The 22,568-nt window shown below is 40.4% G+C and overlaps 2 protein-coding genes across 22 annotated transcripts in view; one reads left to right on the forward strand and one right to left on the reverse strand.

Moving 5' to 3' along the window:
- Positions 1–16,229, forward strand: part of LOC138049335 (kalirin-like) — a 170,252-nt gene extending 154,023 nt beyond the window's left edge. For 16 of the 21 annotated variants that reach the window (XM_068895570.1, XM_068895571.1, XM_068895569.1 and 13 more), the window contains 11 exons: positions 21–320; positions 5,084–5,198; positions 5,568–5,907; positions 7,275–7,401; positions 8,788–8,836; positions 8,929–8,955; positions 9,581–9,733; positions 10,672–10,717; positions 11,504–11,593; positions 12,332–12,395; positions 14,001–16,229. In XM_068895570.1, the coding sequence (XP_068751671.1) occupies positions 21–320; positions 5,084–5,198; positions 5,568–5,907; positions 7,275–7,401; positions 8,788–8,836; positions 8,929–8,955; positions 9,581–9,733; positions 10,672–10,717; positions 11,504–11,593; positions 12,332–12,388 (1,304 nt within the window). In that variant the 3' untranslated portion in view covers positions 12,389–12,395; positions 14,001–16,229. Of the gene's footprint in view, positions 1–20; positions 321–1,911; positions 3,146–5,083; positions 5,199–5,567; positions 5,908–7,274; positions 7,402–8,787; positions 8,837–8,928; positions 8,956–9,580; positions 9,734–10,671; positions 10,718–11,503; positions 11,594–12,331; positions 12,396–14,000 lie in introns of those variants that run through there. The other 5 variants (XM_068895575.1, XM_068895578.1, XM_068895577.1 and 2 more) reach the window with 1 other exon arrangement.
- Positions 16,230–19,557: 3,328 nt separating this feature from the next.
- LOC138049342 (uncharacterized) lies at positions 19,558–22,368 on the reverse strand. Its single transcript, XM_068895586.1, has one exon. It carries the CDS (start codon positions 21,784–21,786, stop codon positions 20,671–20,673), a length of 1,116 nt encoding a protein of 371 aa, XP_068751687.1. The 5' UTR covers positions 21,787–22,368; the 3' UTR covers positions 19,558–20,670.
- Positions 22,369–22,568: the final 200 nt, after the last annotated feature.

A 22,568-nucleotide genomic window follows, 5' to 3' on the forward strand; every position in this document is an offset into this window, starting at 1 on the left:
GCTCTTAATTTTACGCTTAGGCGTTCCAGAGCCTCCTTCGAAACCTTTTGTCAAAGAAATGACGTCATCATCCCTCGTTTTGGAATGGGAACCACCTCAACTTGATGGCGGGAAACCAGTCACTGGCTACGCTGTCGAGTTCAAGGAGACTGGGGTGACCATGTGGATGCCGGCGGTACCATTTGTGGCGGGAAACACAGCGTTCATCGATGATCTGACGCCAGGCGCCACGTACCAGTTCCGAGTCAGTGCTAATAACGATATTGGCATCAGCAAACACAGTCCCATGTCAGATTCGATAACACTTGATTTTGAAAGCGGTAAGTTTAACCCGAAACGAATAACCCTGGAAAGGTGTCTTTTCAAGGTAAATCTCTCCACCAATAGCGAACACATTGCCGTTCTTTCCTCGACATCAGGAAGCCTATGATTGCTATCGGCGGATAGAATTATGTTGGCATCTGGCGTTATATGCACATAATTATTCTTCTCTCTGTTCTTCAAATGTTCTCCCCAGAGGTTGTTTAACCATACTAAGATGTCACGCTCGCTAATTATTTTGTTTATTTTCATGACATGTGTGTTTGACCGGGTGGTGATGTTGCAAGGAGAGAATAGATGTTCATGACAGTGGAGCTTGGAGTGTCATTAACTCCTAATTTCTGCAAAATGTCATTGTTACTCTTTCGAATAGTTTTCAGTACTCATCACTTTAAGAGAGAGATCTTTTGTGATCATCGAGAAAATGCAAAGTAATTAAGTTCCTCTACTTTTGTAACGTACACACAAATAATAATCGAATTAATTATGCTAAAGTAATTCTTTCACCAATATATTCTATCTTAATGAGAACATCTTACAGTAACATCCTTAAAATTCACACTGTTCTGGGAAAGAGGTAAACCATTTATAATCAGTCATCATAAACTAAAACTTCAACGTAAACTTAAGGTGATGGGTTAACTGTGTAAACTGTGTAATTGAATACTCTTAAACGTCTTTTAAGCCTACTTGATGTGGAAATTTCTGATTAAAATTAACGAGGATTGAAACGAGAGAAGAGGATGGTGAAAAATGACACCAAAGAGACCCTGGAAACGAGGTTGGAAAAATGATTGTATCGAAAACTAGAAAGAGCATCCAGGCTTTTGCTGAGGTCGCATATGCAGTTTTATTGGAATTGAACGGAATTGACAATAAGCCCTTGTCTATCAGTTCAGTATGGTCAGGGCGATTTGCCATTCGCATGCGCCAGTTTTTCATTTGTTCTGGAAACCGCTGTCCTTTACTGGTTCAGTTAATTTCGTTGCAGCGTTTTATCGCGTGTTGAGCATTTCTTGCAAGCGATAACTTTAAGGTCATTTATGGTTTTCCCATTTGCTCCATTTTTCTACCAGTTTCTTCAGTATTATTCCCTTCCGCTTGGGGGCTGTAGCTGTGTTCCCAGGATTTTCTGAAAGGAGTCGTCTCTATCTGGGAGCTGGCCTCTAATAGTGAAACTGAAGCTCCTGGGTTTATCAGGAACCCGACCTCGGTGCGGATGCGTTAATCGGTAATTTAAAAGAAATTTGTTTGGAGTGGTCAAATGGTCCTCTCTCCGATCTATACTAAGCTCTCTTGTCTGAGGGATTTGGAAAAAAAATCGAAGTCTACCTTGTATTCTAATAATGCGAAAATTTAATCATTTGAACATTGCATGGACGCTCTTTCTCAGTTGGCGGACTTACTTCCCAGCTTAATTAAACTCACGTTTTTTTTTTACAAAGCTGAATTAACTGATGAAGCGGTAAAAGTCGAGAGCGTACTCCAGGCTAAACTTGACTGTCTTCAAGTCTAACATCCTTCCCAAGTAATACATTTTCTTAAGAAAATATTAACTCATTGTAATGTCTTGCTTTGTGCTTTTTTCAGAGGAATGAAACTGTTCCAACTCCAGCTTTCTACGTACATCTTCAGAATATTCAGAATAGAGTTTTAAAATTATTGAGCTTCGTAGTCTTCACCTTAAGATATTTCCAGCACGTGTAAAGACGACAAGACGCTGTAAAGAAAATAATTTCTACCATAAATTACTATATAGTTGTATAAACTTGTTTAAAAGGTTCAAAGAACATAGATCATACGCTTTGGTAAAATAAATTTGTCAAGTAGATGATTAATAATTTTAGGGGGTTATGCTATACTGCATATAAATGTGGTTTCTTCGAACCATTATGCTTTGTGACGAGTCTCAAAATAGCGTTAAATAACTTTAATTCGATTGTTTTTGTTTAAACATAATTTTAAAGTAAAGGTGTTTTCCAGTACAAAGGGATAGCTTTACTCCGCATCGCGTGATCTGCTGGCCAGATACAAATCACGTTCAGTTTGAAATCTGACCAATTAGTGATTTCGTTTTAATTCTTCGACACGTGAGTGAACGAAAGGGGCGTGCGGGCACGCTCTTCTTTTACCATTCCACCAATCAAATGGGACCTTTTTTCTGGAAAACATCTTCAAATGAAATTTCAAAGTTAATCTACTGTAGTTAAAGTTAATGCGAAAGAAGAAGTTTGAATTCGGTTTTTGTCAGAAAATAAGAACTAATGATTGCCACTAAGGTACAAGCAGTTAAAATTGAGTGTCATTGCGGAACACAGGCACTGAAAAGAAATTCCTCATTGTGAGGTATTATTTGGTTGAATTTTAGTTACGAAATTAGGAACTGTACATTATTTTAAGTTAATTTTGTAAAATTGCAATCATTTCAGACTTTTCTTTAAATTTCAAAAACGAAGTGCATTTTGCTCTCGCGACGGTTTAGCTAGCTTTTATCGTGTTACTGTTAATTTAAAATTGACTCCGTGAAATTATTGGAGAAAATTATTTTGATATTTTTATTTAGGGAATTAATGTGCATTTTCTAAATGCGATGTCTCGTCCAATCAATCTTGGGCTCATTGTACCAAGGATCTTATTTAAATTTGACTGAAATTAATTGAAAAAATTTTACTTACAGAAAAGAAAAAATAGATTAGAATTGTTGCGGTTTGGAAAAACTGCATATTTGAATAGTATAGTCTGTCAATCTGTTCTTAGCCTCAATCCTTGTTAATTGGTCGAAAATGTTGGGAGTTATCCTCCATTAAAATATTTGAACTCAAAACAACAAGGTGTTTTGAGTGTACTATATTCGAACAAATCCAAGAAAGGAAGCTGTCAGTCCTTTGCTCTCTCTCCCCTCCCAATGATAATACTTTTTTCTTCCTGCGTTCCCAACCCTTCATTATTTTCCACAGCAACTATCGTTTCCTTTCCATCCCCGGTCTCTGTCCTTTTACGCTATTACCCTTCCCTCTTCTCTCTCTGTTTACACTTCTCCTTTTTCCGTGCTCGACCTTATACCTCCCTTATATTTTTCTCCTCCACCTTCCCGTCCCCTCTATCGTTTTCTCTCCTATCCCTGCCCTCTGTTTTTTCATCCACTACCCTCCCCTTCCCTCTATCTTTTTTCCCTCTGTGCACATTTCTTTTTTGTTTTCCTTCTGTACCTCACCTTCCCCTCTAACCTATCTTTTTTGCCTTTCCCCTAACCCCTCTATTTTCCTTTAGTAACTTACCCTCACCTCTTTCATTTTTTCCTTTTTCCGTTCACCCTAAATTCCTCCACTACCTTCCCTTCCCTCTATGTTTGTTCTCGTACCTTTGCCCCCCATGTGTTCCTCCAGCACCTTCCCCTTCCCCTTCCTTCGTCTTTGCCTCCTCATTTCTTCATTCTCTTTTCTCTGCCCTGTTATCTCACGAGAACACGGAAGATAGAAAGAGCCCTCCGCGTTTAGGTGTCCTCGAACGGACATCACATCTCTGTCCAGCGCTAACTACTTGCTCCTTCCTTTTCCCCCAAATCAATGCATTCGTGGAGGCCGTAAAGATGGTTTTGCTCGTCGTCAAAGGACGCAGTCTATAAGGAGTGTCATACCTTTGCTAGCGTTTTTTTATCTACTTTCTAACAGTGATCAACGGAGGTATGGTGAGCGCATGAATCGAACACACATGGATTAGTGTATTCAATTTTACTGGGAGAATCTCTTTTTCTTGAATCAGAGCTGTACATGACTTTCCTAGTGACTTCAAACAGGTCATCTTTTCGCATTATCTGATCTTCTCTGTTGTTGACTAATATGACTGCAGGCTCAAAGAGTGAGATGACTTTTGACATGTATTTTTTTCAAAACTCAATTTATTTAGATCAGCGAGAGTACTGGTCATTGCAGCACAAGAATTCCGAGTTGACTACTACAAATTGATTCCATGCCGGCCTGAGTGCGATTTTTTATGTGTATTATTTTAACTTTTTTATGAATAAAAACTATCGCTAGAAAGATTTCGCACTTGGGCTCTTCGAAATATCCTCTTTTGTAGAAGAATGGTTGCTTGGCAAGGCAAAAAATACCTGCGTAGGATACAACTTAAACTACGACAGCCATAATAAATTCGTACTGTAAATGCCGCAAAAATAAAGTTCTACTACTTACAGTAACTGTTCACACAAAATAACCTCAAAGCTAAATTAGTTGAATGATCACCATTGAATTTATTAACCAAAATATAATTATCTGGAACACGAAACGAAGAGCTTAGGAAATCGTTAGTTCCCAATCCGAACTCCACGAATCGAGTTACCGGGAACTCCGGCGAAAACTGACTTTTCAGAGCAGAGAGGAGAAACAAACTTAATAATAGGAGGACATCACAAGGAGCGAACGACTGGTACCCTCACTTGAAGTGATCGTATTCTTAGACAAGGATATTTTAAATTCATGTCCTTGAATGACATAGGCATATGTGTTGTAAAAGGATGGATTGTGCGTCGATTGACATAGAGGCAATGTTTGGCGAGAAAGCTTCTCTAAATGTAGTCGGTCTTAGAAAACGATGGCTTCATGGTGAGACACGAGACTTCTTAGCTCTGCGTAATGCGCTCCTGTTGATGCGAGTTCTGTGGCCACTGTTTCGTGTCTGCAACTCGCGAACTTCACGCCGGCGTTACCCATTCCCGTTGACAGTTATGTTTGTTAACATTTCGGTTCTCTGTTGTTCTTAGACGACGAAAAGAGGAAGAAGCACAAAAGGAAAAAGCGCAGAGGTTCGAAATCGGAACCTATCGTGTGGAAGAAAGATATTGAAAATTTCCATAATGTTTACGCTGAGCTGGGAAGGTAAGCTCGAGATAAAACAGAAAATTTAGTAAAAGCGCTCTCGCGTGCTGAACGTGAACGCGCGATTTGAACGTGGCGCGCGAGCAAGAGCGTGGTGCGCGTTCTAGGGGTCGCGCGGCGATAAATTCTTTTGTAGAGGGGAAGGGGTGTGGGTGAATTTAGACCTTCCTACTTTTCTAGATTTTGACTAATATTGTCTTCATTGTTGTACCCTACACTGTTTAAGTGAATTTCTTTTTTGGCTATGAGCGTTGTCTCTCTTCGAGATCTGGTTCTGCTTCATTCCTTATCAAACTGTCAATATCTCACGGCTTCGTTTCTGTTGTAGATTGTACTGATTTTATTCCGTAAACTGTGTTTACTTTTCAGGGGCCGATTTTCGGTTGTAAAGAAATGCGTCGAGAAAGCAACTGGCAACGAATATGCAGCTAAACTCGTGAAGAAGCGAATGGTTGGCAAAGAGGATGTTGAGGATGAAATTTACCTTCTAAGAAGACTAAAACATCCGAATTTATGTGGTTTCATCGACTGTTTTGATGCACCGAGGAACTTTGTATTAATTGTTGAACTTTTATCGGGAGGTCGATTGTTTGACCATCTAGTTGTAATGGACAATTTAACGGAGAAAGTCGCGATTGGTTTCATACGGGAAATACTAGAAGGAGTTCAACACCTCCGGGATCTCAGTATTGTACACCTCGACTTGAAGGTGAGGCTTTAGGCAGTTAAGAGTGGCTAGGGATTGGGCTTTGCAAGAAAAAATCTATCGATTCTATGTACATGTAGTGAGTACTAGTGTTACTTGGCTAAGTTTACTTGCAGCAGAAATGACATCTGCTTGCTACCGTGTGGCCTTGTAGCACAGTCGATAGAGTAACTCTGATCAAATCCGGAGGCCGTGCAGTTAATAGGGAGTTTTAGCAAAGACGACGGCTACAGCAACGAAAACGTCAGTCCAAAATATAAGTTAGCGCTATCGCAAGTATTTCGCGATTAATCCGTCTTGTTCACATTGTACAATACAGGCGAACTATCCTGTAACTGGATGGGTACGAACGGTTTAAAGTCGAAACTGAAAATGACTTTTTCATTATTATATGCTCACGTTGTCGTCAAAACCTAAACTTTGGTGATTTCACGTTGTTGTTTTGTGGAGTACGGCAAAGAAATGCACGGAAATTCGTGTTGCACGTGCAGCACGAGTATTTTTCCTTTTTTAACCAATAATATTCTTGCTTTGTGGCGTTGCCGTAGCCGTACCCGTCGTCTTTGCTAAAACTCCCTAATTTTTAGCCGGCGGCGGATGAAACATTTTGCTAGTCTTTTCCCAGAGCGCGAGCGTGCGGAATTCGGTTAATTGAACAATCTGATTGTTTCCGTGAGCGGGCGAGATTTTGCTTTCTTGCCTTCGAAGCCAAGCTGAATTTTTAGTGGATAAATCGCCGCGTAGCTAACGTTCACTTTCGCGTTTCACGGATCTTTCAAAATTATTTTCCCTTGTTTACTTTGAAGTCAGATAGAACGACAGAATTCAACCGCAAGCTCGATGCCTTGTGTTTAGGCCGCGAAGAAATTAGAAGCATTATTCCCAGGCCGAAGGGATTTCGTCTTGGGAAAAGCTTCTGTTTTGAATTAGACCCTTGGGCCGTACTCAAAATCTGTTTATCCCAATACGGACCTTCCGAGCGGTGAATAACATTTCTTTCTCTTTCCTAGTGTGAGATCATTTCCGTACTGGAGCCACTAGTTAATACAAATTTAATAGTTATTAGAGCGGTTTTCGATTGAGTATCGAAAGTAATTAGCGAATTGCTTTGGTTTTGCATTACTTCACTCGGTGATTGGTTCAAAGTTCTCACGCCAGTTTTTCAACCAATCAGAAGTGAAACCAGTCGTGGCTCGCGCGTGCACATTTTCCCGCGCTTTGTGTCTGCTACGTACAATTACTTCGAGTTTTGATTGGTTTCCTGGATTGCTTCAGTCCTTTTTGATTGGCCGAAGTATTACTTTGATTTTGGTTTTACGACACTCGATTGAAACTCGCTCTACTTATTCATTTTTTGAAATCCTCTTTAGCCTCAAAATCTTCTCCTTGCTACTGGGCCGCTACCAAAGGTCAAGATCGTCGACTTCGGATGTGCAACGGAAATTTCCGATTCAGAATCGGTAATTAGACAAGTGTTCGGAAATCCAGAATTCTCCGGTGAGTTGATTGTCGGTGAGCATTCGGGGCGCTCTCCATTCGACCAAACAACCTGGATGAGGGGGGGTCGAATTGAATGGAATGGAATGGAAATTTCGTGAATGGAGTTCCTCAATTTTGTTTATACTGCCTGAGATAGACCTAACCTTCAGGTCCCAATTGTTCAAACGATGCATGGATAGCGCTGTTAGCGGGATAAATCACTATCCAGTGGATAGCGCAATTGGATAGTGATTTATCCGGTGGATAGCGCTATCCACCGTTTGAACAACCGGGGAATGTTTGCAGCTGTTTATCCTTACTTGGGGGACACGTTGTGACGTTTGTATTCCGAGACACGAGGTATGAAGAGCAAGGGGACACTTCGTGACGCTTATTGAAATCCGCGTGCATCTAATTAGGCGCAGTTCTGGACAAATCTGCTGTGGATTGCCTGACTAATTAAGGGCCTGCTTAGTTGTCGACAACTAATAATTTGGGGTTTAGTTGTCGACAACTTGTGCCACAGACTACGTTTTTTAGTTGTCGATAACTTTATAGTTGTCGATCACAAATAGTTGTCGACAACTAAATCCCTAGTCTGTGGAGGCCCTAAGTCTATTCCATTGTGCACTCGAAGATCGTCAAATTTTCAAATAGGGGATTTGGTCGAATGAAAAGTACCCAATATAAAGCTTAATTATTGACATCATTGCTCCGGTCGAAAGTTTAAAGTTAAAAACCGGGGTTTATCATTTTCCTTTTAACGAGTTGCAATTTTCCTGTGCTTGCGGGAGGCGAAATGTTAACTTAATTTTTTTTAATTCATTTCTCAATTTCACTTTTTGTTATGAAATAAGTTCATTTAAGAGTTACATCGGGAAAAACAAGTATCGATTGCTGTCATGTGATCGTCCGGCGTCTACTTGTGGAATAACAAACTGCAAAACGTGCCGAGTTTTAATCTATATCAAATGTAGGTTTTCGACATTAATTTTATACTCAAACGAATATGGCGTTTCAGATTGGTCAGTGGCGAATGCAACAGAGGGTATAGAGTGCAATACGAAAGTTGCTGTGGAAACACAGTGATAGAGTAGTTTTGTAGGGTATACAATAAATGAAAGATCACATGAACTTGCTCGTACAATTCGCGATTTGTGGTCACTCGTGATGTTTTGAACCTTCTCAAATTTTGAGAACTTTCAAAACATCACTCGTGCCCATAAAATCGCGAAATCCACTCGCGTTCATACGATTTCCTATTCTTAGTTTGATAACGATTTTATTTTGAATCTCCAAGTATAATGTGGTATGTGTCCATGACACATCGATTAAACTGGAAATCAGCTCGTGTCCAGGCAACTTGTTGCCTCCTGTTAAATTTTTGCGCTCTTTCTTTTTCAGCCCCTGAACTCGTAAACAGAAGACCCGTGCATTTTACGACTGATACTTGGTAGGTATTCTCAAATTTTTATTCTATTTGAGCTGTGTGAAAGCCTTTTGTTCTCCGATGGTTTACACCTTTTCCGTCTTGTTTTCTCGCAGGAGTGTTGGGGTTATTACATACGTCATGTAAGTATCATTCTGATGTCTCATTAGTTGGTTAATAGAAAAGCGGTTATACTATAAATGCTTTTCGAGTGAGTCTGCTAAACTATCCAGATACCGCAGGGAAGTTTTGATCAGTAACTTTCATTTGAATGGTCACTCGTCAAGATTTCACGTAAGCCTCAAAACTTAGAACCACCTTGTACAGCTTAATAAACAGCACCGCAGGAAAGTGCTGCTCAGCAGCTTTCATTTGAATGGTGAGCCAGTGAACCATGCGAGTCAACATGCAAGCCACGCAGTTATTGAAAGATAGCCGTTTTAAAATGGGTACTTAGACTCAAATGCGAGACTCGCATGGCTCGCTAGCTTGCACTTTGTCAAGACCGATTTCCGCCGCATCTTCGAAAGAAACTATCTTGTGTTGTTCCGACTCTCCTGCACGTTTGCATGTGCGATGCTCCAATGACTTAACCAAACTTACTGTTAGCAAGATAGTCTCTTTACCGCGGATGAAATGTTCAAAAGAACGTCTCGCAAACGGACACTCGACATTAGAGTTCCCGCTGTAAGACCTCTGGTCTTTGCAGCGGAGGAAATGACACTGGGTTCTAAACTGTTGCATCTGTCTATTTTTCTTTTCGAACAGACTAAGCGGTGTGGCGCCATTTCAAGAGGAGACAGTGGAAGAAACGTGTCAGAAAATAACCCAAGTCAAATACCAGTTTAATCCAAAGCACTTCGAACTAATCTCGAACCAAGCAAAAGAGTTCATTTCTTCGCTTCTTGTTAAGAATCCCAAGTAAGTTCAACGGGAAATAGTCACGGTGTTTGCCCGTTTCCTCAGTGTGCGGGATAAATCGGTGGACGCTTTTTTATATGGGACAAAACAAAGTGTCCCACGAAGCCCAAACGCCTCACCTTTTCATTTACAGTTATGGCAGTAGTATTCAAATAAGGGTCACTGTTTGGCGAGTGGTGACGAACGTCGTGCTTGGCGGGGTTTGGAATACCAACAACTAAGAAAAAACAAAGATGCAGAGAGGGAAAGGGGATGGCGGAGGGCAGAGATTTGTGTATTTTACAGAATTTCAGTTTTGGAAACGACAAAGGCTGCGTTTCTTTGGGAGAATCCAAGATTGGATTTATGATCTCAGATCACAGGGATTTCCTAAAGTAACGCAGAATCCGAGAACGGGTTTTTTTTGGAGTGACAGCCCACTTTCAGCCGGGTTGCATGAATGTAATTTGTTTCGAATTGAAGTTCTCCGAAAAACTTACGACTTTCTGTAAATTTCGGGTACGTCGAAGGAGAAAATAGCACTGAAATCTCACCTTGATTGCTTGCCATGATTCACACAAATGACAGAAATGTGTACTTTCACAAAACTACCGCTGGTCAAATGTAGTTTTTTTGGATCTGTCTCCCAAAGAAACGCTAGCATCATGAATCCTAAAAATCCGGTTTCAAATTTGATCGAACGAGTTCACTCGGAGAGTGGATACTTGGGATTAATAATCCACTTTCGGATTTTAGTAAGGAAACGCAAAATCCGCTTTTGGGTACAAGAATCAGGATTTGGATTTTCCGAAAGAAAGGCACACAAAGTCAATTCCCTTAAAATCCGTACCTAGGTGAAAAACACAAAACACGTGTGATAAAGTTTGTTGTTACAAACCAACGCTCCAATGAGAAGGGATTGGGTTATGAATGCCAGATGTTTTGTTTTTCCGTTTCAGGAAAAGAGCCGACTGCCAGAATTGTTTAAATTCGTCTTGGATAAGGGTATGGCCACAGACTTCTGTGTTTTTTTTATTAAGCTCTGTCTCCGTCGATTTATAGATAATGTCACCTAATTCAAACGGTTTCAACATTTTACCAACATTTGTTCATCAAAAGTTGAACGGATATTGGGCAAGTGTTGCAAGGGGAAAAAGTTGTGCGGAGGCCATTCAAACGTAGAATGAAGGGGGTAGTTTCTAAAGAAACTGTGGTGCTGCGTCGGTGGGGAAGTATTATACAAAAATTTGGTTTTATCAACGGAGTTGATAATGTAAAGTGGCCGGCAGAACAGTCGTGATTTTTTGCGTAAACAGAGGCGAACGCGAGGCGAACGCGAGGGGAGCGCTCCTCCCCTCGCGCGCCACTCGCGCTCGCCTCTGTTTACGCAAAAAATCACGCCTGTTCTGCAGGCTAAATGTAAACTGGCCACCGTACAGAGATTCTAAAAGCTAACGTTTCTAGCGTTAGCCTTTCGTCAGAGCGAATCCGTAGGTCAGCGGTGGGCGGGCCCGCATAAAATAAATCATCCCATGCAGATCTCGCGGGAATACTGTATCTGACTTGTGCCGTGAAATGAATGTGTGATGTATAAGGTTAGTTAGAATTCTGTATCAAATGTACAGGATTGTCATTTTGTAAGTTAGATGTGATGTGAAGTATTCTTTGGGGCGACATTTAACTGAATTGAGATTTACAAGGGGATGCACTTGGCTTAAACAGTGGATGTCTGTGTTATGTCAGCCTCATGAATTGTTCATAAACGTAACATTTTTGTTGTTGTTTTCACAGATGATCAGCCCAAGACCTCCAAGCCCAGTCAAGACAATAAAATTGAACACTTCGAGATTAGCGGCTTTTAACGCGCGGAGACGAAATCAGGTGAGAATGCTTTGCTGCTGAACAACTACTTCACTATGAAAAACTTGCCTGTCATTTTTCCTTCCTTTGCCCGTCTCTTTAACTTCCTTTTCACATTGAAACGGTGTTATTCTGGACTTGGAAGTTGCCTGTATGTCCCAAGATTAGAACATCGTTTGTGTGTTATAATGGTAAAATATGTTCCAATGCTATAGAGTGGTAAAGTGATGACGTCACAAAAACTAAATTTATGAAATTATGGGATTTACTGAGATATTCTGAAAGTACATGATGAAGAATGGCCGCTTGCCAAAAATCGGTTGAATATGGGGGAAAGATATTAGCACTTCCATGCTTCAGTAACTCCATAAATCCTTGTAATTTTGTCTTTGTTCCAACCGTTTAGAACAAAGACAAAATTACAAGGATTCGTATGGAGTCACTGTAGCATGAAAGGGCCAATATCTCATCCCCAAACTGCAATAAGATGCTGATTTTTCGCAAATGGCCATTCCTCATCATGTATTTTCTGAAGATGTTAATGAATCGCATAATTTCATAATTTAAAATATTTGTGACGTCACACTTTACCACTCTTATTGCAATGATTTTTGCTGGCTAAACATTATGTTTGGCTTCATATTGTTGTCATTTTCAAATGGTTAGGTATTTGTTAGAGCATTGTTTTTCCAATGTTGGAGCAATGCTGTTTGCCGACTAAACCCGACTTATGTTTAACTCCTGTGTTGTCTTTTTCAGCACGATATCACACCGGTACCAATGAATACAAGCGAAAGAAGTGACTCACTTTCATAGAGAAAAGGTAAAACATTTGTGGACAGCTTTATTTTTGTTAAGTGTCTAATTTTATGTGTGGACGCAAGAGTGAAAACCCAGAGTGCATCTAAGGTGGGTAGGGTCAGTGGGTCAGTGATAATAGCGCAGGCTAACCAACAATGTTCCCGGGTTAAGTTCGGATCCGGTCGGAATGAAGGTTGCCCACGCAAAGGTACAGCGAAGATTCCTGTTTGCAAACTTTTTTTTTTGAATTCGCCTACCAGTGGAACAAAAAACCCTTGTTTCAATCGCAATTAAGGCTGTGGTTGGCTCACTGACACTGAATAGATGAAGTCACCGATATCTTCGCTGAATTTTGGGGTGACGCAGTGGGCTTTGTTGTCGTTTGAGCCACATAACACGAGGAAGTAGGCTTCTTTTTTTGTGCTGGATGATGCAAAAACTTTATGGCAAATAGAATTAAGGCCAAAACTAGCAAGAGTCAATTCGAGGCAACACTCTGAAAGGCCGTTTGGTTGACTACTGTTTTTTCATTTCTCGATACTGTTAAGGCCCGGCCAAACGATAAATGTTGAACGATCCAACCTGTTGACCAAACGTAAGACGCACAGGGTAGTGGGTAAGGTATCTGTGGTAAAGGCTCAATTTGCAGTCACAATGCGCATGCGCGTTTGCAACATGTTTGTTGACTCTGGCCAAAGAAACAAAACACGAGAACAAAAACAACATCATCCGGCTTATTGAATGGTCATTCTAACGCTAAACGTTTGGTTCACCCAACTTGTTTGATCGTCCAACATTTATCGTTTGGCCGGGCCGCTTAACAAAGCAATGGAAAACACGTTATGTCCAGAAATGCCACTAATTAATGCATGCTGATTTCAATAAGCGTCACGAAGTGTCCCCTTACTCTTCATCCATCGAGTCTCGGAATACAGACAAATAAACGTCACAAAGTGTCCCCCAAATGCTGCTTTTCAAGTACGGATAAACAGCTACATTTGGCCTTAGCTATAAATTACCCTAACCTTTACCCTTAACCTTATTGTTGCAAATATGTAGCAAAGGCTTAGACTGAAAGGACACTTCGTGTTGGATTTCAAAATTGGGCGTGCATCTAATGAATGCCCCGTTCGCACCAAGCCTTAACCAAGTTTTGAACATGTTTAGTTATACACGTTTTCAAATTGTTTTCTTGTTAAATCACCTATACTGATTTTTGTCTACTACAAATTTAGCACAGATCAAAGTATGTATCTCATGTAAAAGTCAGTCCTACATTTTTCTGTGACTGATTTTCATTTTGCAAAAGCCACTTTAATAGACCAATTTCGATGTATTAAAGTTCAGTCCTTAACAAAAGACATCATCTCGAGGCTCTGGGGAATAAACTCATACAAATCCTTATATTTATTCCCCAGAGCCTCGAGCTGATGCCTTTTGTTTAGGACTGAATTTTAATATATCGAAGTTGGTCTATTAAAGGGGTATAAGTTTATTTCTGGACATAAATCGTCTTTGAAAGTAGTGTGCTATGGTCCAAGGAGCTTAGCTTTCGGGCTGACCACCGCATCACGGAAACATCCTCTCTTGTTTAATCACTCATTTTATCGTTTTTGTTCTTCCACAGCGTCGAGCCGTTATTTCAAATCTAGATTTGTGAACTGATGGCGCGACACGCTTAAGGAGCTCAAAGACGGAGTAAAATTGACAATTGTGCATGTTTTGTACAATTGTAAACCGTGTTAGCTACATTAGTTAATTCCTTCATGTAAAAAGTTATTTGTTGATACAAATTCATAAACCCGTTCAGAGAATTGTAAATTGTAGATTCAAATCTTTCTAGCTAAAAAGCAGTAACAATTGCCGGATTTATTGTAGTTTATGCTTTTTTTTTACAGAAGAGAGATTTATCAATTCGTTAGATATTTTCATATGAAGCAAATTTTAAAATGCAGCAAATCGGTCATCTCGCTTCCTTTGCAAACTCATTTTTGTGGGCCATCTTTTCTTGCAAAGCGTACTCTACTTCTTATATGGCTTTTAAATTCGGACGTTTAATTCAGTTTCGTATCCATTCAAGCGTTGTTTTTAACATTTTCGTAAATGTTAGAATTTGGCTGTTTTTGTCAAACTAGTTATTTTTCCTTTTAGCTAGTATCTTTTATTCTCGGATGACGTAATGGGAAGCGATAGCAAGGATGACGTTAGCAGCACAAAAATGTACATTTTCGCAATGCGGTGTGACTTTTCTGTGATTATTCCACCCTGTTTACGTTGTATGGTGTTTGCGAAATACACCGCAACTGAATTGGTAGGAATGCTGTTGAAGGAATTGAAGAGAATGCGGAAAGATTAAGGGTTGTTTTTTCTCGTTGTTGGCGAAATTTACGTTGTTAAAGAATTCAGTTAAACATGCTGGTAGCTCCATCGTTGCTGAAAAGCTCCTAACTACCTTGGTTCACACTGGACGATCTAGTCTGTACGCACTTTTGCTGTGCGATGTTAACACTGAACGTGACCTGTGCAAATCCGCGCGTTTATTCGATTTTTCTCCGCGTTTTCTATCACGTGGTAACATGGAAACCGGAATAGAATGCCAATAGACCATTTTCGAATTCTCACGGCTGAAATGGAGGCTAATGCGGGCAAATTTGTGTGAAAGATTTGCCCGCATTAGCCTCCATTTCATGCTGGATCCAGTTCAGCCTTGAGAATTCGAAAATGGTCTATTCACAAAGCTGTACGTGACAAATGTAAAATTTCTTCGTGGCACTGGCAAGCAGAAAGGAAATGCTGATTTGCGTACCTTTTTAAGCCATTATAGAGATTAGGCATTGCGTTTCCGTGAAACAGCAAACCGAAATATATTATTAATAAAAGGGTGAAAATGGTCTTGATGTAACATCGCTCTGCAAATTGAGCCGTGGCGCGATATCTGTAGATAACAGGCAAAAAATGAGTCAAAATCAAACACGTGTTTATTTATTTTTTTTTTTTTTGGCTTAACGCAAATTTTGGCCTGACGTTTTGCCGTTTGCCTAAAACGCGTGGCTAAATCTCTTTATTGTCTCAAAGGCAGTTTTTGGGCATTGCCCCTCTTTTCTAGCCAAACAAGAAATTGGAATAAGAATTTTCTCTGATCTCATTGAGTGTTGAGTTAAGACCGACCAAGTGTCTGGTGTGAACCGAAGTATTTCTTTCAAAGATTATGCCGTACGTACCCGATAAGTAGTTTGCTCACTTTACGTCATCCATCTCCACCATATTTGATAAGGTAAAGAACGGATAACTCTTCAGCTGTTTTTGTTCATCATTCAACAAACTAACCGTAATTTTCTGTAGGGTAGCAGCTATTGTTTGGTATTGTAAGTAGGTTCTACTCAGTGTTTTTAAGTCTTTTGTTCTTGGCAAGAGTGGCGAGCCAATCACATACGTTACGACAGCTGCTACATCACGTATAATTTTCTTTGTCTCAAGGCATCGATTGATTTCAAAGCCAATTTTTTTCTTAACCAAAATCTTTTCACAAATCGTGGGGTTTTTTTTTAGTGCAAACGTTACTGTTTGCTTAGGTGTAGGCTATATGCCTGGAAAAAATCTCATTTGTAGTCAAGCTACCTTGTTTATTTTTAAATATCCTGTTGGATTTTTTTAGAACCGAGAAAGGTACTTTTTTGTCTTTGACGCTAGTTTCGTTTAAAGCAGTTTGTCGTCCACAAAGAGAATATTTTACCAGCGATCGTTCCCTCGCTGGCTTATTTATTAATTAAACTCGATGAAACGACAAAGGTGACGACAGAATTCCTCGACACATTCAGAAAGCGGTTGAACAAATAAACTTGAAGATTTTATTGAAGATATTTACCTGTCATGTTCTAGGAATCGTTTTTAAGGCAACTTCGAAACGGCGTTTTTAGGAGTTGAAGGGACAAAAAAGTCTGTCGAGCATGCATAGTTACAAACAAAAGAGATAACTTTGAAAAACTGTTAAGCCCTTGTTTTCACTAGCGACGCAGCACAAGCATAAGAGCGTGAAAACGGGTTAACGCAAGCATAAGCAAAAGCAGAAGCACCAGCTCAAGGATAAAACATTTTCCTTTTCCTTGTGCTTGCGTTCGCCTGCGTCATGTGAAAAAGAAACGCAGAAGAAGCACAAGGAAATTTGTTGCGTTTCGCCAATAGGCAAGTTTCGTATTCTAACGGTTGGACTGGATCTAGCATGAAATGGAGGCTAATGCGGGTAGATGAATTTGCGTTTGAAAAGATTTGCCCGCATTAGCATCCATTCCATGCTAGATCCAGTACAGCCGTGAGAATTCGAAAATGGTCTAATATTAAAGCACTCGTTCCACATTCCCTGCGTCTGTGCATTTGAACAAAATGGCGGTTGCCGTGGTTAATGTTGATGCTTATGTCGACGTTCGTTTTCCACTAGCATAAGCTTCTTGTGCTTGCGTCGCTAGTGAAAACCAGGCTTCCGGCTGAAGAAAAACCGCAATCGCAATCCATTTTAATCTTCTTTAATTTTGCCCATCCCTTTTCAAACTTTCCTTCAATGTTTCGAGATGTCATTTTTACGTTTCTCTTAATTTGATTGCTTGTTCCCATTGGCTGAATTTGGCTAAATTTCGTGACATCTCCCCAGTGGATAGTGATTTTTATCCGCTAAGCGGATAGCGCACCCTAAGAACAACTGGGACCTGACGTTTTTCTTGACTATTGCATTGGAAAGATGTACCTATTCAACGCACTTTCACAGGACCATGGCAGGTAAAACCACTGATCAATTTCTTCCCTTGTTTTTCTTACTGACTCAGTGAAGTCGTTGTTTTGACATGTACGAAAGGCTTCCGGTGACTGCTTAATTCATGTAAAGCGTTACCGCAAGGGACTTATCTGCGTATTAAAGTCCAACGAGGCTCTTTGGAATTACATAATCACTTATCTTTTTGAAACCGTGAACTTAGAGATATTCACAGATAAACCATTCTTATTAATTCGACCTTTTCACGCTCCGGTTTTGAAGACGGCGGCAGAGACGAACGGAAACGCATTCTACATGAGCAACACGTTCGCTTTTTGTTAAGTGTTTTACAAATTGCTTTTAACCCCCAACCACGCAAACGGAAAACATTCTCACTAACACAAATTGTTTACCAAAACTGCTTTCCGTAATCTTTTCAGGTTTGCGCCGGCGCACACGCAAAATGTTGTTGTGAATGCTGCATTCTCGTCCCTAAAGGCCGCGATTCTTTCGGTCAGCACCAAGAATAACTACCTCTGGCTGGTTCCAAACCAGGGGCCCGTTTCTCGAAAGTCCCGAAACTTTAAGGTGCCATTTTCGGATGTCACAATTCCCTTTGTATCTCAATAACGGAGAGGATTTAAGTCCTCAAACTTCACAGTCATTTTTCTTTTTGTTACCTTGAAAACATGTTAAAAGATTGGCTTTCCAAAACAAGCGGTTGGCAGTTTTACAAATGGCTTTTCGGGCTCGTAAAGTTTTCGGGACTTTCGAGAAACGGGCCCCAGGAAGTCCGCGAATCACGGACTTCCGGCTCGATTGCGCAATCTCAGAAATTTGAAGCAATTAGTAGCTGGAACCAATCTTGTCCCAGAGTCCGCTTTTCTTTTAGTCAGCACCAAGAACACGGACTCCAATCTCGTACCTAGAGAACTCGGGCTTTTTCGTCAGTGGGTGAGTGCCCCGAAAGACTCTGGGATAATGGACTTTAACTATTTTTTCGATTGGTCGCTTGCATAACGGTGGCTGTCCGACAGGAAGTCGGTAAGTAGTTCGGAAACCCCAGAACTTTGGAGGGAGATTCAAAATCTAAAACTACTTTCAGCGCTCTTTGTTTTTTCCACCTCAGAAATATATATATAAATCACAAAATTCATAAAACGACGGGGTTTGAATTATGTCTCATACCGCACGGGAATTTTCCCACGCTGCTAAAAACTGATTACTGTTGCAGTCGCAAAAGTACCGTGTTGCTTGCACGATGGTATAAACTAAAAATACAGTTACCGAAAGAGTCAGGAGTTTCATCTTCAATCGCTGTTACAGCAAGCCAATGATCATTTCTCCGGTTTCTTTTATGGTGTGTAAAGCTAAATTTTTTGTTTCTCGAACACTTTCAACCCGCCATTTCTACTGTTTACTGTTTTCTCTTTTTGGTTTCCATTTAAACTCAAGCGTGGGCAATAAGACCGGAACTCACGCCTTGTGGGAAAATGGTGTCCATTATCGTAGAGTCTCTCCGGGGGCTCACGCGCTCACCAAAAAGCCCGAGGACTCTGGCCACTTCCAAGGCAGGAAGTCCTCAAATCACGGACTTCTGGCTTGTCTACGCACGCTCAGAAATTTGAAACAACAATGGTTGTACACGGTTACGAAAATGGACCTTCACTGCGACTGCCCATAAGTTGGAAGTGGCCAGAGGTCGTTATTCTTGGTGCTGACCGAAAGAATCGCGGCCTCTGAGCAAGAGAATGCGAACCCTGCTGCCACGGCGACCGTGAACGGAGATAAACAACGGGCGGCTTGAGAAAAGCGGCAGGTTAGTTTTGCAGGTTGCAGGTTGCAGGTTGAAATTTACTGTGACTGTTACATGAATAGCTAACCTTAGGCCTAATTAGGCCGAAAAACGTTTCTTTAGGCCTCCTTAGGCCTAAAAACGTTTCTTTAGGCCTAAAAACTAACCTGCCGTGAGAAAAGCTTCTAATCGGGGATGTTCTATCGAACTTGGCTACGTCTCCTTGCGACAAACGTGAACTCTTTAACCGGAAAGTCCGCAAAGGGCATGGTGTTAGACGTGATCTGCAATTTAATTACTTTTAGTAAATAATTTTCCCTACAGGCAATAAGAAACAGCTGGCAATTTGATATATCAATCAGTTCTTTAATAATTTAAGGCGGTTGGGAAGTTTTTTCTTATTAAACGCAAGATTGGATGCAATGCGAATAACTGCGACTATAGTAAGTTAGCTAAGTAGATTAAACTTCGCCCGCTTATAACAACATATGTACACCTACTACTCTTGTGCCTTGGGTTACATCTAAAACAACAACCAAAACTACACACCTGTCTGCACAACCGTGAGATAAATTACCATATTTCGTGCCGATTTCCACAACGCCTACAGCATCAATTTTCTCACAACATTACTTTGGCCATAAAGAAACTAATGTTGAATTCTAATAAATCTACTCTTGCCTTAAAAGCTTGACCCTCCGGGATAAACAGTGGAGAGTTGGACAATGAATATTAGCACGCTTCCTTCTACGTGCAGTCTTTTTAAAAAACCATGTTATCTTAAATAGAAAGTTTACTGAGCGCGTTCGCCATTCAAGTACTTTCATACAAATTAATCGCAAAAATCTTCGGTGATAAGTTTATGTGTACAAATAAATCGCAAAAATTGTGTTGGTAACTTTCCTTTCCAAGGAGTCTGTAAGGTCAACAAAGACTTTGACATTTTCAGGTTAACGACAGAGAATTAGGCCTAGTTTATACGTCGGGCTATCGTCGACATTAATTGTACCGTGGTTTTACGCGTCGAAATTAATGGGTCGAATTTTGGTCGAATTTTCTTCTCAGCCGGAATGCAATATACCAGGTCAGAGGTACGAAAATAATTTATGCATTCATTCGCCGCTACACTGGCGCGACGGATAAACTGATGACGCTTTAAAGATATTTTATCCGTCTTCTTCAGACGGATAAAGCGTCTAGGACTAATTTAATATAACAGACGAATTGAACTCGTTTTAGACGACGCTCTACCTTCGAATTTATTTTAAAGTAGGACCTGAAATTAAATTCGTCTGAATTAAATTCGACGATAGCACGACGTATAAACTAGGCCTTAAAAAAAAGGTTGTCTCGAAACGGTTCGAAAGAATCAATTTGTTTGCGGTTCTTAGCCACTTAAATGAAAGACCAACGGATTGAATATTGAAAAACGACTTTGGACGCTTCACCTTGTTCAGTCGTTAACGGTAGTAATTTGTTTTCCTGTCTGCACATATATGGGATTAAGGATGTTTATTATACATTTCCTTATCTCCTCCTTCTTGAAGTTGATTTTCTTGTGTACACGCCCACACATCGAGTCGAGAGTTCCTCGTATGGGCTTGAGCTGTACTTTCATGTGGTTCTGTTCTATATTATGTAAACGTTTTGTTTTTTCTCGATTTTTAAGTCTTGGGATTATTAAAGATCGATAGAAACGAACAACTTAATCTCCCGCGAAATTTTACATCACATCACACTTGTTTGTGACGCAATACACTACACCGCATCTAAGCCATTCTCGACAGAACCTGTAGGTTTGAAACCTATGTTCCGATTGAATCGCACAGAACTATCCCCTGTAACCGAGTGGGAATACTGTTTTTTCTCCGTTTGCGTCGAAGGAAAGATAACATAGGCAATCACCAAACAAAACAGAAAGTCTAATAAACGGGTAACCGTCTGGTATCCCCACCACGACCAGTGATCCACGGAGCCTTCTTCTTCTTCAAGTCTGTACAGATTATAGAGGGAAAACAACGAATAAAGTTCAGCAGCTGTGTACATAACAGCCAGAAGTGACACCAAACCCGAAATTTTCGCGATCTTTTGTGCACCTTTCGGAGGAGGGGGTTGGTGCACAACGAAATCGACTGTCGAGTCGTTCGAACCCGACGAAACTGCCCTTTCTTTGCTCTCTTGTTTCCTGAAAAACTTGGCTGTGATGTAAGCTTCCCAATTGACTTTCCAACCACTGTATAGAAAGCAAAGCGCGAGAACCAGCCACCATGAAATTAAGATTGTTTGGCAGAGTATAAGGAGACGAGCGAATTTCGGGCTGAATGTGATGAGTGTGTAAATAAATATTACGACCACAAAATGCGAGGCTATCATACAGATCAAAAATTTGATACTTTGCAGCCGACGAGATATGAGTCGAAGTTGGTTTACCTCGAGGAAAGCGACGTTAATCAATGACAATGCATACGTCTTGCAAGTATAACCGATCGCAAATATGATCCTAACCACGATTACGGGAAGATGCAAGACGGTGTGCGATTTGTATGGGTCCAGAGCGAGAAATAGCGTTCTGGAAAAGCTAAACAACATCAGCATTAAGCAAACCGCGAGGAAGTAGTTCCCCAGAGTCATTCCTTTCTTTCGACGCTTGATTCGAACCACGCAGAAACTGGAAAACAAAGCAACTCCGAGAAATAACAATCCAAATCCGACGAAGTGCAATTCCCAAAGACCTTTCCATGCCTCCAGTGCAACGTCCCAATCTGGCAGAGGTTCGGGATTTGCTTCAGGAACAATTGGTTCGACAGAAGAGCGTGGTTCAGGAGTCTGCGATGGGTTAAAAGTCTCTTTCGTCGTTGTTTCTGGTTCAGCCATCTTTTCTCCTTGCAACGCGCAACCCAACTCACGTGTTTAACAGCTGATATATTTAATAAATCGTATATGTAGCTTCGTTAATTAATCGGTTATTAACTGTACTCTCCTTGTGTACTCTTTACGTCTTGTCTGTCTGAAAAGCTTCTTTGGATTATTCTCTTGCAATGTCATGAAATTGAAACTTCGCACATCCTTTGCCCTCGCAATTGTGATGCAAATAGCGGTGTCAAGCTGTGCGAATCCGACGCTGTTATCAGCTTCCTACGTACGAAATAATGACATCACCATGGAAAAATTTAGAGTGGTCTTTTTACAAACCCATTTTAGAGCAAATATGGACTCCAAAAACAGTCCAATTTACGTAACAAAAAACTAAGCTCTTGAAACAAAACAACTTAATTTAAGTGACTTTAGACTCGATATAGCTCCAGTTACAATATCGCCTTCTGTAATCAAATGGAAATTTTTTCTCGTTAACGCGAGCTTACATGTAAGTATGACACTTAGCAATCCATATTCAAATGAGGATTTTTTTGAATTACAGCTAACGGGAATGCAAACAAAGGAACGCAATGACAATAATAAGTATTCAATGGTCGATAATATAAGGGATTGTGCTTCGGTGAGATTTAAAAATAGATAGTATATAATCGTGTCTTTTGGCAGCACCCTTTTGAGATAATTCTAGAAGAGATGACAAAGCGCCGACAAAAATATATTAACAAAAGAATTTTACATTTTTTGTAAGAAACATTTCTGAAAAGTTCCACTAAAACTAGCTT

The sequence above is a fragment of the Montipora capricornis genome, chromosome 5, assembly GCF_036669925.1.
Source record: "Montipora capricornis isolate CH-2021 chromosome 5, ASM3666992v2, whole genome shotgun sequence".
NCBI lineage: Eukaryota > Metazoa > Cnidaria > Anthozoa > Scleractinia > Acroporidae > Montipora > Montipora capricornis.

What these genes read in the sequence shown, in the direction of transcription:
- LOC138049342 (XM_068895586.1), bottom strand. Translation starts at nt 21,786, where the DNA reads ATGGCTGAACCAGAAACAACGACGAAAGAGACTTTTAACCCATCGCAG.